Raw genomic sequence first — 15,764 nt, 5'->3', positions numbered from 1 at the left:
TGCATTTGTTGTTGCTGGAAACCTTTTCTCAACAAAAGAAACTGCTGAGATCTTACATGATCAGTTGTTTATTATACATACATAATAATTCCATGTCAAATCTGCCACAAATGCAAATATTGCCATTCCCTGTCCTTTAACTTTAAAATGTTCTGGTAAACTCGCAATTTTCCAGGATAGAGAGGCTATGGCGAGACATGTGGACAGCTGTTACAGTCATCTACTATGATGCTCTACACTACCTTGAAGAAGAGGGGTTCCTCAACATTGGCAATGCTACACACCTCTTCTGTTGCCATTATGTGTTCCTGCCACGGCTTCACGATGACCTGGACACATTGCGCAGTGGCTGGGCAAATCATCCTATAAGAACAGAAGGCCATATGACCCTAAATCAGCTGTGGGAGCTGGGACGAATCCATCACCCAATTCCAGTTTCTGATAACATGGAGGTAACTTTGTCCAATTTTTACAACTTCAATGCTTTCAATAGTATTGATCCCTCAGCCACTCAAAAACTGAAACCGCTATCCATGCTCTTGCAAACACCTACCAGACTCCATTGAACTTCCCCTGAATTTTCATCCCAGAGCACCCTTTTAAGAGAGCATACTGTAGGTGGCTATAAAGCCTGTTCCCCACCAGAAAGGGCTATCTGACAGCAAGGTAAATAGGTGAAAATATTTTAACTATAGCATAGTTATACTGTATGGCAAAAGTTGGGATGTGTCAAATGCATAAGAAAGGTTTCCTGATGAGAAAATGTAATTTCTCTTACATGTGGGAACAATTCATATGCTGAGTGAATTACAAAAGTGTAGGTCAGAATAAGAGCCATGAACATTTGCTAAACAACATGGGCAGTGGTTTAGGGCTTATAGTCCTAGAAAATGAGTTACAGTATGTGAAAACAGAAAGATAAATGAGTAGGAGCATACAGATTTCAAAAGCCATAAGTGCCCACCTTACTGCTGCTGTCTATCAAGATAATTAATACCACAAATAAGGCTTTCTATTTCTGTTGTTTTTAGGGTGTGGATATTCCTCAGATTGAGTGGGAGAACAGTGGATTTGCTCCTGATGGCCATTGTCCCAAACACAGAGAGCCCACTGACTGATGGACTAATGGCTGCTTTAAGAGAAGCTGTTGACCTACAAGCTGCATCCCAGTCTGTGACATCTACATTGCTGCTGTTCAATGTTGTGAGCATGTTCTATCTGATGACTGAGAAAGAGAGGTTAGGTCTTTTTCTGTAACCAAATTTTTTCATTTCAACCTTTATTTAAAATCGTAAGCCTCTGAAGTTTCCCTCATTTACAGAAACGACGATTGTACAAAATGTAAACAGTACATAATACAAACTATATTCACAGAAATTTAAACACCAGAGTAAACATAAAACACGTTTAAAATAAATGTGGCACAATTCACCTTTGTTCCCTTGTTATTTTACAGATGTATTATGTTTTTATGGCAGACAAGTGCTCTGATTGGTTGTTGTCCTTTAGATCTGTAGACCCTCAGTTGTGTATAAACTACAGGTTATGAAGTTATCAGTATTCGCCATGAGCAGCAGGTAGTGATCCGTTATCGGCTGAAAAAACGTCCATACTGTGCATCCCTAATACATATACTGGGCTGTTCAATATACAACAGGCTGGCTGATTCTGAACGGAAGAAAGGAATAACTTGAGTGTTTTTCTGCTGTGAAAATACATAATAAACACTGGAGTCAATGAACACCTCTGCTGGAACGCACCCTTGGAACGCCCCCGAGTCACGTCTTGAAATCAACTTTAGTAATAGCTGGGAGTTACCATGGATAGGAGTCTGAGGCAGGGTGTTGAAAGACGACGATAAACATTTATTAAACATCAACAGTAACAAACAATTTATTAAACAGTAACAAACAATATGGTTGAAAGACAACGATAAACATCAAGGTCAACACTCTTTCCATGTTCCACTCAGGGGATGTTGGGGTGAAGTCATGCCTGCAAAAAGAAAATAAATTGTAAACTGTGATATGAAGAAACAAACAAATAGATTTCTGTCTACTACAAGGTCATTGGATCAAAGAGATGTCTAACTTCTAGAAAAACTTCTATGAAGCACAATCTCAGGAGGCTCATACAGAACCAAGTGTTTCACTGTAATGTACATGTACCTTATGTGACAAATAAAACAAAACCTTAATTCATTATATTGTTTAAAATATATAAATCAGTACTACTGAGTAATAATGCTAATCAGATCATATATATGTACAGAGTTGTAGTATTATTATGTACATTGATGCAGCAGGTATAAAGACACTATGGTAGTCATACTGGCCAGCAGCGTAACTAGTAAGAGTAGGTAAGGGATATGTACAGATATAGATATAGTAGTATCTACAGATATGTAAAAGGTTTATATGCAGTTATATGTACAAACACATGTGGATATATACAGTACATTAAGAATAAATATAATTAGGGTATACACAGCATTATTGTACATGCATGCCATCATACACTTGCCATCCTTCTTATTACTGTGTTGTGTCATCCAAAAATACTTTAATTTAGAGCCAGGTAATTCACACCACGACCATGTTACTATCACAAGATAGCGACTTAACAATAACAACAGGTAATGTTTTGTATTCTGGTTGTCACGAGACCGCCGGCCATCTTCGTATAACAGTTAGGGGACAACAAACGGGGTTCTAGATCAAATGTATGCGTTGAGCTGCGTTTTTATTACATATTACATACATATTCATTTCATAACCTACATAACATACATGTTCATCTCATAACCTTATATAAGACTTTTGATTTGGATTCTTGATTTTCGATTTGGATTCTAGCTAACGTTACCTAACTAGTAGTAGTACCTAATGTTAGCCTAGCCTGAATGAATGATTGAAAGCTTTATTTAACAGATTGCAGAATGGGTACAATACAGTACGGCTCAATACACACAATTGTTAAGGGGATGCAGACCAGAGAAAGACTTTCGTCTTGTTTACATCAGGGTCCCCCATTTTCAATTCGTAGTGGTGCCTGCCGTTAGCCTACCTGTTAATTATTGTTTATCATTGAGATCAAACTTACTGTATCAACTTCAGGCTTCAGCCACCTTCTCTTCTCTTTGTCGTCGGGAGGAAAGGCTTCCTGGGTTGTTGTGATCACATGACTGACAAAGCCGTGCAGTGATAGGCCAGAAGTCAGTTCGATCACATCCAGCTCGATTGCTTTATCCTGTCTGGGTAACCCGGATGTTGGGTTTTTTACGTCGAAATCCACACCCCGCAATTTTTGACATCGAATTATATACACCGCAATTATGCATCGAATTTTTTAATGAACACTGCATTTTTACATTGAATTTTATTATGCATTCGAATTTTTTAATGAACACTGCATTTTTACATTGAATTTTATTATGCATTCGACTTTTTTTTATTAACACTGCATTTTTGGTAAACTCTGAGCAAAAAAATTCAGATACATGATTTTCATAGTATTTATTTGCAATGCTATAAATTCGGTGTCTGAAACTATAAATGCGGTGTCTGGAACTATAAATGCGGTGTCTGAAAAAATTCAGATACATGTTTTCAAAGTTATTATACATGTTTTCAAAGTAATTATTTTCAATGCTATAAATGCGGTGTCTGATTAAATTCAAATACTTATGGCACTCATTTGCTTCCATAGTGGAGCGCTGGTAGTCCACTCGTGGCCGGCGGTAGGGATGCCCCGATCACGTTTTTTGCCACCGATACTGATCACCGATCGTCGTGAGCCATATCGGCCGATACCGATCCGATACAGATCGTTTTTGATTAAAAAGAAATTAAAAATGATTTTATATAATTTTTTTTTTTTATATATATATATTATATAATTAGACTTGTACTTGTATTATCTGCGAGACATCACCACCACGCAACAAGCTCCACTGTCTGTGTGTACTCTAGTAGCCTCCAGCTACGGCCAGGATTCTCCGGAGCTGCAGCTAGACCCTATACTCGAGTAGCCTGCAGCTACGGCCAGGATTCTCCGGAGGTGCAGCTGGACCCTATTGATCAAATTCAACAACATGCCCTCAGCTCGAATACGCATCGAATGAGTGTTATAAAACATTGATATCAGGAGCTATCTGTGGCTACTGCTGGCCGGCTATATAACGTTGATACAGCGCCTCTGTGAACTATTTAGTTCAATGGGACATTTCGTTTTGAACAGTGAGCTGGCGTCAGCTAACATGAGCTAGCTGAGGTATCAATGATACACGTCTCTATACTAGACTTGCTGGAGAGTTTGTTGATGTCAGGAGCTATCGGTAGCTGGCCGGCTAGATACCATTCGGTTAGACCAGTGCTTCTCAAACTTTTTCTGTCAGGCCCCCCTTTGGCGGACCAAAATATTTTGGGCCCCCCCCCCCCCCTCGCGCCAACAAAATAGTCATGAAATGGGCCATGTTTAAATTTATTGAAATAACACCAATATCGTGACCTTTCAAATTGGCTATCTATCTATCTATCTATCTATCTATCTATCTATCTATCTATCTATCTATCTATCTATCTATCTATCTATCTATCTATCTATCTATCTATCTATCTATCTATCTAACTGTGCATCTTGGGAAGAAGGAAGAAAAAACGCGGCTTATTATTATTACCGAGGCGCACGGCATTAGATCAATGGATCAATGCCACGTCAATACTCGCCTCTGCTGATCTGGAGGGCTCGCAGTCCACACACAGACACACACACACACGCGCGCGCACGCACACACGGGCTCGCAGCCACACACACATTTCCACTGCCCAATAGACGAGCGCCCTTTTCGACCGTGTGACATTGTTCAGATAGTTCGGTGCGCCTGAGTTTGGATGGAGATGTGTCAGGAAGCTTTGTCTCAATGTTGTCTGTAAAGTTTTTTTTTATCCAGAGTAACTTGGTGATCCTTTTCTGTGTTTTATTAATTAAATAATGATTTTCAGATTTTGAGAAATGGTATTTTCATGGAGAACAGTGCAGCTGCAACAGATAGCACTTTAGTGATAACTTTCTGTAATCCAATTTTTTTTTTCTTTTTTTTCTTTTTTTTTTATAAATCTCAGGCCCCCCCTGTCATGCCTCTGCGCCCCCCCTGGGGGGCGCGCCCCCCACTTTGAGAAACACTGGGTTAGACAATGCCTCATCATGTATTGGACTGGAAGTGAATGGTTGACTGGGTCATTTTGTAACGGTAGCTAACGTTAGCTAAGGGAGACGTCGTCCTCCCGTCACACTAGACTAGACTAATAGACCCGTGTTTACATGCGCGCTGGGGGGAGGAGCAGACGCCGCACAGCTCCCGGTGTCTGAGACAGAACTCAGCGAGACGAGCGAGTGAGATCGGTTTTGACGCTCGGCGAAAATAAAGCATTATCACCGATCACCGATCGCATATTTATACTGACTATCGGCCGATAACGATCGGTGGCCGATCGATCGGGGCATCCCTAGCCGGCGGGGAGCTAACATTATTAGCTTTGTTGTTTAGCTCACGTCAAAATCAATGGCGGACATCCCGGAAGTAAAAAACGAATATGCGCTTGCCGATTGGTGGTAAGAACAGCAGAGGCGGGTGCAAGCGGTGTGACGTAATTGGCAGAATCGACTGTCAATCAAAATTGTTCTGTTGCATTGCTTTGGTTGAGAGAGCTAGTGCTCTCTTATTAAACGTTTTAATTTAAAACTAATAAACAAGTCTTGAGCAAGACAAGTTAGTCTGTTATGAAAGCCAGTGAGTATTGTATGACTCAGCAATAATCATGACTCATGAGCATTATAAAATAAAAACACACATGGCATGGTGGAATTAATACCATAAACATATTTCTTTATGTTTCCTTTTTTTAAGTAAGTAAAGAGGCCTATGTTCATATCGGTGAGCACAATTTGTAACACAAAAAGAGAGATGTGTAGCCTATTTATTTATTTCATATTTTATTTATTCATTTTATTATTATTATTTTATTTGTTGCCATGCCTAAAATAAGTCAAGCATAGGGCTAAAACATTTTCATAAACAATAATATAATTTTTTGTTATATGGTTATAATAAAAGCTTTTCTATACATTTGTCTGATTGATTGATTGAAAACTTTATGAACAGATTGCAGAATGGGTACAATACAGTACAGCTCAGTGGACTGGAGGATGAAGACCAGAAAAAGACTTTCGGCTTTTTTACATAAGGGTCCTCCATTTTCAATTCATCAAAACATTTAGAGACATACAAATATACAGTAATTAATTCTTTTTGCCACAAATATCGGTATCGGTATCGGCCGATTGTGTTAGTTGAACAATTGGTATCGGTATCGGTGGCAAATTTTCATATCGGTGCATCCCTACTAGTAGCTACATAATGCCACTCTACCCTAGCTAGTAGCTACATAATGCTACTCTACCCTAGCTAGTAGCTACATAATGATACAACACTACCCTAGCTAGTAACTACATAATGCTACACTACTAGGGATGCCCCGATCACGTTGTTTGCCACCGATCACCGATCGTCGTGAGCCATATCGGCCGATACCGATCCGATACCGATCGTTTTTGATTAAAAAAAATTAAAAATTATTTTATATAATTTTTTATTTAAATTTTCTTTTATAAAATATATATATTATATAATTAGACTTGTACTTGTATTATCTGCGAGACATCGCCACCACGCAACAAGCTCCACTGTCTGTGTGTACTGTACTACGTACAGTACACACTACGTGTGTACTGTACAGCTACGGCCAGGATTCTCCGGAGCTGCAGCTGGACCTATGACTCGAGTAGCCTCGAGCTACGGCCAGGATTCTCCTGCGCTGCAGCTGGACCCTATTGGTATAACGTTACTGTGCTCAGCAAGCCCTCAGCTCGAATACACGTCGAATCAGTGTTATAAGACATTGATATCAGGAGCTATCTGTAGCTACTGCTAGCCGGATATATAACGTTGATACAGCGCCTCAGTGAATGATTTAGTTCAATGGGGCATTTCGTTTTGAACAGTGAACTAACTTGCGCTAACGTGAGCTAACAGAGTATCATACACGTCTCTACTAGACTATTGCTGGAGCATTTGTTGATATCAGGAGCTATCGGTAGCTGGCCGGCTAGATACCGTTCAGTTAGACAATGCCTCATCATGTATTAAACTAAAAGTGAATAGTTGACTGGGTCATTTTGTAACGGTAGCAGCTAACGTTAGCTCAGGGAGACGCCGTCCTCCCATCCCACTAGACTAGACCCGTGTTTACATGCGTGCGGGAGGGGCTGGAGGGAGAAGCAGACGCCGCAGCGAGTGAGATCGGTTTTGACGATCTGCGAAAATAAAGCATTATCACCGATCACCGATCGCATATTTATACTGATTATCGGCCGATAACGATCGGTGGGCGATCGATCGGGGCATCCCTATACACTACCCTAGCTAGTAGCTACATAATGATACAACACTACCCTAGCTAGTAGCTACTAGGGGTGGGACGATACATCGATCTAGATTGATATATCGATCTATTATCAATTATCAAATAGGATCGATGCAACGTAAAAAGATTGATTCATATTGCGATACTCTTATTCTGAAAATCCCCTGGTGAGCAATGCATATCCGCCCGGCCGCCACAACAGTAGCTCAGTAGCAGCGTGTGTTAACGTTAGACAGCATTGCTCCAGAGTCCGCCTATTTTGCGACCCGAAATAAGTGCCTGTTGTTTTTGCATCTAACATGCTTTGCATCCTCGCCATTCCTTTATGCCCACGTCGCGTTAAATAGCTAAATTAACGTTGCGTTAGCGTAAGCTAACTAAGCTAAGCTGATCAGAGCCATATAGAGAGAACAGCAGAGGTCCACTAGGGACTGGGAAGGACGGGGGTTACTGCATACTACATCATTATTGGTAAGCTACCTCCTTATACTACATCATTATTGGTAAGCTACCTCCTTATACTACATCATTAAGCTACCTCCTTATACTACATCATTATTGGTAAGCTACCTCCTTATACTACATCATTAACACTTTGAGTGCCGGGACACGTCTTTTCACGTCTTTGCTGGCCATGCTAAAGTTGCCGGGGGACGCTGTACAGCGTCCTTATATCAATATTTCAAAAATCTGCGATCGGATTCATAATGTCCCTCCGCTGGCCTGAGATCCACCAGCAGGACCCACTGAGCTCTCTGGCGGTTCAGGAGCGCCATCTGGTGGCCGATCGGCGCAATCGCCAAACAGGATGTTGAATAGAGGTTGTCCTAGACGACCGTAGTACTTCCGGTGCTCGCTATAGGTCCCGCGACTCTGGCTCGTCACACTACACAGTGATCGATTGCCAATAACTCGATAAACAACATGATTTGGACGTATATACCATTATACAAGCTGGAGATGGACCGGGTAAATTTACATCCCATAATGATAAGATTTCAACTCGACGATGATCGCCCAACGGCGCGCGGAGACTGGGGTGAGTTTCAGCGTGTAACGTTACCCTCTTCGATACTAACTGCTATTATCAACATTTTACCCACATTAGATGATTGGTATAACGCTGCCCACGGAATTATAAACGCCCCCTAGCCCATCCGGTCAACATCAGATGACGTGTAGTAACTTCTAGAAGTACGTCTAGTTTGAATTTTTTATATCGCGCTGATTGCCATAAAACTGTATTGCATCATCAATATAATGCATTTGGGGCTATAGATCACGTTCTGGAGAAAGCTGCAGAAAGAGATGAAAACATACTTATACATTAGACCATACTTTACTATGAATATGTGAATGAAAAAGTTTAACGTTGCTACACAATGAACAATACATATAGGACTTTGAATGGGCCCTAATAATGGCAATGTAGCAATAGAATTTAAAAAGTTATAGCCATGCAAAGAAGGGGTACTTCTCCATAGACAAATAGAGCCGGCAACCTATGGTATATCATTAATTTAACCCAAGGCAACCAAAGTGTTAAGCTACCTCCTTATACTACATCATTATTGGTAAGCTATCTCCTTATACTAGGGATGCCCGATCGATCGGCCACCAATCGTTATCGGCCGATAATCAGTATAAATATGCGATCGGTAAATTCCGATAATGAGTCATATTCGCCGATTGCGGAAACCGATCGAAAAACATGATCCAATTCTTAGCGGAGATCTCACTCGCTGTCTGTCTCAGACACACGGATCTGCAAACTGCCGCTCCTCCTCCTCCCTTGCCCCTCCTGCACCCGTGTAAACACAGAGGAGGGTCCTCTGCTCTAGTCTATAGTGCATTCGACCGTGAGCTAACGTTAGCTACCTAGCTATCGTTACTGTTTAAACAAAATTACCCAGTCAACTATTCACTTTTAGTAGGCATTGTCTAACGGTACCTAGCCGGCTAGCTACTGATAGCTCCTGATATCAACAAATGCTCCAGCAAAGTCTAGTAGTGCATGTTGATACCTCCGTTAGCTCACGTTAGCTCACTTTAGTTCACTGTTCAAAACGAAATGTCCCATTGAACTAAATAGTTCACTGAGGCGTTGTCTTAACGTTATCTAGCCGGCTAGCAGTAGCTACAGATAGCTCCTGATATCAATGTCTTATAACATTGATTCGATGCGTATTCGAGCCCCGGCTTGCATCGCAGTCACAAACGGGGCTAGCTGAGGGAGTAGGGTATATCTGCAGAGCCGCAGCCGCAGATATACCCTGCTGTGCTGAGGGCATGCTGAATGTGATTTAACCAAAGCAGAGTATACACACAGACAGTGGAGATAGCGAGCATTTTGACTTGTTGCGTGGTGGCGATGTCTCGCAGATAATACAACTACAAGTATAATTATATAATATATATATAAAAATATATATATATATATATATTTATATATAAAAATTTCTTTTTATATATATAAAACCAAAAACGATCGATATCGGATCGGTATCAGCCGATATGGCTCAAGACGATCGGTGATCGGTATCGGTGGCAAAAAACGTGATCGGGGCATCCCTACCTTATACTACATCATTATTACCTCCTTATACTACATCATTATTGGTAAGCTACCTCCTTATACTACATCATTATTGGAATCGAATTTTGGAAACTATGGAACCCGTTCTAGTGACTGGCTGGTCCTTAAGGTCCAGTTTCCTCTGAACAGGGTGAATCTGCATTTTGCTACGATGCCCCTCTAGCTCATGGAATGAACTCCAACAGTCCTTAAAGCTTGAGATTCTCCCCTCTGTTGCAGAATTTAAAACCTTGATCTCCTACGTTTGTCAATCATGTTTTAATTGATTTGCTATTCTTGCTTTTTGCCTCGTCTTGTCTCTTTGTTATGATTTTATATGCTGTGTGATGTTATCCTTTTTCTTTGCTCATTTCTGTATGTACAGTACACTCGACGTGACTGTAAACGAGGGAAACCTCAGTGAACCCTGAAATGAACTCTGTGACTGACTTCCTGTCTCTTTGTTTCTGTTGCCAGGGGGTCTAAGTTGGGAGGAGCAGACCTCTTCAGCTGGAGACCTACTGAACCACAGACCTGTCTCTGCTGAGGACCACGACCATCCCACCCGATGACCTTCTACAGTGTATGTCTCTGCAATACAAAGATTATATATAAATATATTAAATTATTTAAGATTACATTATTAATAAAACATGCATAATTAAATGATTGAAATTCAATTAGATTTATATAAAAAAGTTTATATATATATAATTTAAAAAAATACTAACAAAAAATATAGTCTTTTATTATTATGCACTTTGCTACTAAGTAATATTCCTTGCCTATATTACTACCTACTACAGGGTTTGCACAAGGTCCTTGAAGTGTTTAAAGTGCTTGATTTTTGACAAAAAAAAGTCAAGGCCCGGAATTCCTTGAAAACAGCAAAAAAAAGGTGCTTAAAAAGTCCTTGCAATTCAAATCAACCATTTGCATTGAACGTTTTGTTCATCCATGATAAAATTGTTCTGAATCAAGAAATATAATTGATTTATTTAAAGTGTAATTAATCGTCGGAAATTGGTTTTAAGCCATAAATATTACATTTAATATTTTTTCTATAAAGAAAACGGCATTTAAAAGTGAATTCTATCCATTTAAATGCCCTTTTAAAATGAAAAATAGTGCTTAGAAAAGTACTTGAAAGTCCTTGAATTTCATTTGCATGTCTGTGGGAACCCTGCTACTACACTAATATGTCTTTCCTACTATTCACTCAAGTCTGTAGCACTCAAGTTCGACACAGTTGATGAACAAGGTTACCTACCTTTAGCTGCCAGAGTTGTACTTTATCCAACTGAGGAGAATTTTGACTTGGCAGCTAATTTGACTCGGCAGGATTTCTCGAAATACGTATAAATATCTACAGTAGGGTTCTCTCTCCTGATTGGATAAAGTGGGGAACAGGATACCAGGACATTTATTTAGTGTTTACTGCAGAGCAGGAGGGACTGGGAGACTCATGTTACTGACCAGACACTCAGTGATGGCTGTAGGAATGCAGAGCTATTTATCATAAAAAAAAAAAAAAAAAAACCACTTACAGAATATTTAAAATGTATTTGATTGCTAATAATTTAAATTGTTCTGTTTTCAGGAACCGCTGATCGTCGCGCCTCGGACTCTGTGATGGAAAACCGTGGTGAGTTGAAAGCAGCGTCTTGTGGCTTGTTGTTAAGTGCAGCGTAAAGTGCAGCGTAAGTGCAGCGGACCGGGATGTGTTTATGGCTCCGTCTCGCTGCAGTTGAGCTTTACGTGCCACTCGAGGGAGAGCAGCAGCCGTGCATCATCATGGTCATCATCGCCGCCATCAACCTTTATTCGCTCTCGACCAAGGGATGCTCTCAATTTGATTTGCAGGTACGACCTACTGTACGTTGGGGGGGGGGGGGCAGAGAGATTATGGCTGTGTTCACACCGCAGGCAAAAGTGGCCCGAATCATTTGTCTTTTGCTCATTATGTGACTCAGATCTGGGGCGAACAGCACCAAATCACATGGAATCTGATCTTTTCAAATGTTACTTGTTCTTTCGGACAAGTTATGTTTTTGTAGGTTTTTTATAGATTTTTGCTACCGGGCAGTCCGATAGAGAGAGAGAGAGAGAGAGAGAGAGAGAGAGAGAGAGAGAGGAGGAATGGGAGATAGACCGGGGAAGACATTCGGCAAAGATCACCGGGTCCGGGAGTCGAACCCGGGTCGGATTCTTCGCAATGTGACCTCAGTCTGAACAGTCAGAATTGATCGAAGTCACTTTTACATAACTTTTACGATTGACGTTCATCATCAATTCCGGCGGGAATCGTCGCCCCCTTTATCATCTTCTTATGAATAAGTTGGCCTCCACTGCAGCTTGTAAATTAAACCATAAACCGTGACTTCAGTGTCCTCCATGTTTACGTTCATCATCGGTATTGTTCATTCGCGCATGCGGGTCAGTTCAGGAGCAGTGACCGGTTCACACTTTGATACCCTAAGCATAGGTGTCAAACTCAAGGCCCGCGGGCCAAATGTGGCCCGCCATGTCATTTGATGTGGCCCACATAAGAGCTCTGGTTTAAAAATAAAAATTATTATTATTATTTTTTTTAAACATTAACCTTGCATTAACCCAGTGCTTCTCAAACTTTTTCTGTCAGGCCCCCCTTTGGCGGACCAAAATATTTTGCCCCCCCCCCAACAAAATAGTCATGAAATGGGCCATGTTTAAATTTATTGAAATAACACCAATATCGTGACCTTTCAAATTGGCCCTATATTTTGTTTTCAGAGCTGTCATGGATGAAAAGCCAGCTTCACACAGATACTGTATGTGGTGCTGAATGGTATCAACACCTTAACTGCTTTAACTTTAACTTTGACAGCCTTAGTTATTACACATTCTTACACATACATGTATGTTGAACATCTGAGGTATTGATGAAGTAACAAAGGAAAAAAGCCAAAAGCACTTACTCCTCAGACATTTTTTGACAATTTTACAGCCCAAAATACAAAAAAGATCCAGGCGGAATAGGTTACAAAGGGTTGAAGAAATATTGTCTGAACTGTCAGATGCAAACTGGCTGTGTGACATAACCGAGCATCTCGCTCAATTGAATAAGAAGCTGTAGGGACGCAAACAAGTCCCACCAAAAACTTGACCAATATAGTTGTGAACTGAGACAACCCTTATTTTGTTATTTTTTAGTACAGTTACAGTTGTGTGTTCATGCAGACACATAATAGCAATTTCATTACAAATTGAAAATGGAGGACCCTGATGTAAACAAGACGAAAGTCTTTCTCTGGTCTGCATCGCCTTAACAATTGTGTGTATTGAGCTGTACTGTACTGTACCCATTCTGCAATCTGTTAATTAAAGTTAATTAAACTATCTTCCATTAGTTGGATGTATGGCCTCTGCAAGGTTGTGTTCAGCCATTTGTTTTTGTAACATCTGCTACATCTGTCCCACGTGTTCTTTGCAGCTCACAGGTGTTAGTTCTGCCCCTCTTGACTGTGACAAAAAGGTTTTGAACAAACTTAATGTCATAAGCTTGTATTTGATGATATTCTTCTTTGTTATTTACTTGAATGGTTTGATCATTGATTGATGGAGTAATATGGGGTTCTGATAAACTAAAATTATTTTTTAAAATAACATAAGCTAACATATATGTTTACATCTATGCAAATGCATAATGCAATATGTGTAACTTGAATAAGTAATAAATACAGAAACATGTTTAACAATATGTAAATGAGTAGCTACATTTATTTTACATTACATTAACATTTATACGGTCTTTGGCCCTTTGAGGGTAACCATAATGCTGATGTGGCCCTCTATGAAATGAGTTTGACACCCCTGCCCTAGAGGTTAGATACCCTGTCATTCATTATAGGTTTGGTACCCTGTCATTCATTATAGGTTAGATACCCTGTCATTCATTATAGGTTAGATACCCTGTCATTCATTATAGGTTTGGTACCCTGTCATTCATTATAGGTTTGGTACCCTGTCATTCATTATAGGTTAGATACCCTGTCATTCATTATAGGTTAGATACCCTGTCATTCATTATAGGTTTGGTACCCTGTCATTCATTATAGGTTTGGTACCCTGTCATTCATTATAGGTTAGATACCCTGTCATTCATTATAGGTTTGATACCCTGTCATTCTTTAGAGGTTTGGTACCCTGTCATTCTTTAGAGGTTTGGTACCCTGTCATTCTTTAGAGGTTTGGTACCCTGTCATTCATTATAGGTTTGGTACCCTGTCATTATTTAGAGGTTTGGTACCCTGTCATTATTTAGAGGTTTGGTACCCTGTCATTCATTATAGGTTTGATACCCTGTCATTCTTTAGAGGTTTGGTACCCTGTCATTCTTTAGAGGTTTGGTACCCTGTCATTCATTATAGGTTTGATACCCTGTCATTCTTTAGAGGTTTGGTACCCTGTCATTCTTTAGAGGTTTGGTACCCTGTCATTCTTTAGAGGTTTGGTACCCTGTCATTCATTATAGGTTTGGTACCCTGTCATTATTTAGAGGTTTGGTACCCTGTCATTATTTAGAGGTTTGGTACCCTGTCATTCATTATAGGTTTGGTACCCTGTCATTCTTTAGAGGTTTGGTACCCTGTCATTCATTAGAGGTTTGATACCCTGTCATTCTTTAGAGGTTTGGTACCCTGTCATTCATTAGAGGTTTGATACCCTGTCGTTCACTAGATGTTATTCATTAGAGGTTATTCATTAGAGGTTAGCCCAGCCCAGTGACATGAGAGTGAGTGACAGTTCTCATCACACGTCTCTCTCTCCACGGTTGTCTCCTCGCCTACAGTCGAGAGAGAGCAGGGATCCTCTGAAGGGATTCAATTATAGGCCGCTCACCAATACTGTCCGTCCGCAAAGTGTCGACGCGGTGGGAAAGCGTCCCCGCGGGAGCTCACGGAGAGCTGGCGTCGGCGTTTCACAGACACGGAGGACGCCACGGAGACGACCACGTCCTCAAAACAAATGACCTCCACCCGTCTCACAGACACGTCTGTCGTGGACGTCGTCTGCAGTGATTGGTCCAGAGGAACGGTTTTCATAGAGAGAAACAGCACTGAAGAGCTCAAACAGAACATTGTACCTGTTTGATTTTTGATTTTATTTGATTTTATTCGGTTAAAAAAACATGCATCTCAAGCAAAACGTCAAGGATAGGCACAATAAAGTCATGGACTTATTTCCATCGTGGTCCTTGGTGTCAGACATATAAAACAATACAACACATAGCATGCATCGGGTACATAATATTTACATGAACATTTTCTTAAGTTTTAACATGTTCAAAGAGCCAGGTTTGACCTTTTTCTTTAAAAGTTGCTGGCTGCTTGTCTGCAAAGGCAACATATTCCAGTGTGTCGCTCCACCAAACCTAAATGAACATTTACCCATGTTGGTTTTGAACCTAGGCGAGCACAGATCAGCAATACTGGCTCTTGTGTGGTGAGAAAGACAGGGTTCGCACGAGGTCCTTGAAGTGCTTAAGAGGTTAAATAAAGGTTGTAATCTGTAAATTGATTTAATAAGAAAGTATTATATATTTCTTTTTACAGGATTATTCCATTGCTTAATTGTCTTGCATGTAAAATGTCATTGATTGTATTTGGCAACCGTTGCTGCCAGACATACCTTTTTTTAAATACATTTTTACAGTGTGTGTGTGT

At 40.4% G+C, this 15,764-nt stretch overlaps 1 protein-coding gene and 1 long non-coding RNA gene across 2 annotated transcripts in view; both read left to right on the top strand.

Annotated features, from left to right (window-relative positions):
• Window positions 1–11,708, top strand: part of LOC311248982 — a 60,770-nt gene extending 49,062 nt beyond the window's left edge. Inside the window, exons 2-3 of the long non-coding RNA XR_014620983.1 lie at window positions 10,537–10,642; window positions 11,660–11,708. This is a non-coding gene — a long non-coding RNA (uncharacterized lncRNA). The remainder of the gene's footprint in view (window positions 1–10,536; window positions 10,643–11,659) is intronic.
• A 70-nt stretch (window positions 11,709–11,778) lies between these two features.
• The window catches only part of phactr4b (phosphatase and actin regulator 4b), a gene marked incomplete at its 5' end in the record, with an annotated part of 89,178 nt that continues 85,192 nt past the window's right edge, over window positions 11,779–15,764 (top strand). Inside the window, 2 exon segments of the mRNA XM_084308309.1 lie at window positions 11,779–11,922; window positions 14,962–15,115. Coding sequence (XP_084164435.1) covers window positions 11,779–11,922; window positions 14,962–15,115 — 298 coding nt within the window.

The sequence above is a fragment of the Notolepis coatsorum genome, assembly GCF_963971535.1.
Source record: "Notolepis coatsorum genome assembly, chromosome: 2".
Lineage (NCBI taxonomy): Eukaryota > Metazoa > Chordata > Actinopteri > Aulopiformes > Paralepididae > Notolepis > Notolepis coatsorum.
Note: the sequence above shows the minus strand (reverse complement) of the source record. Positions and strands in the feature narration are given on the sequence as shown.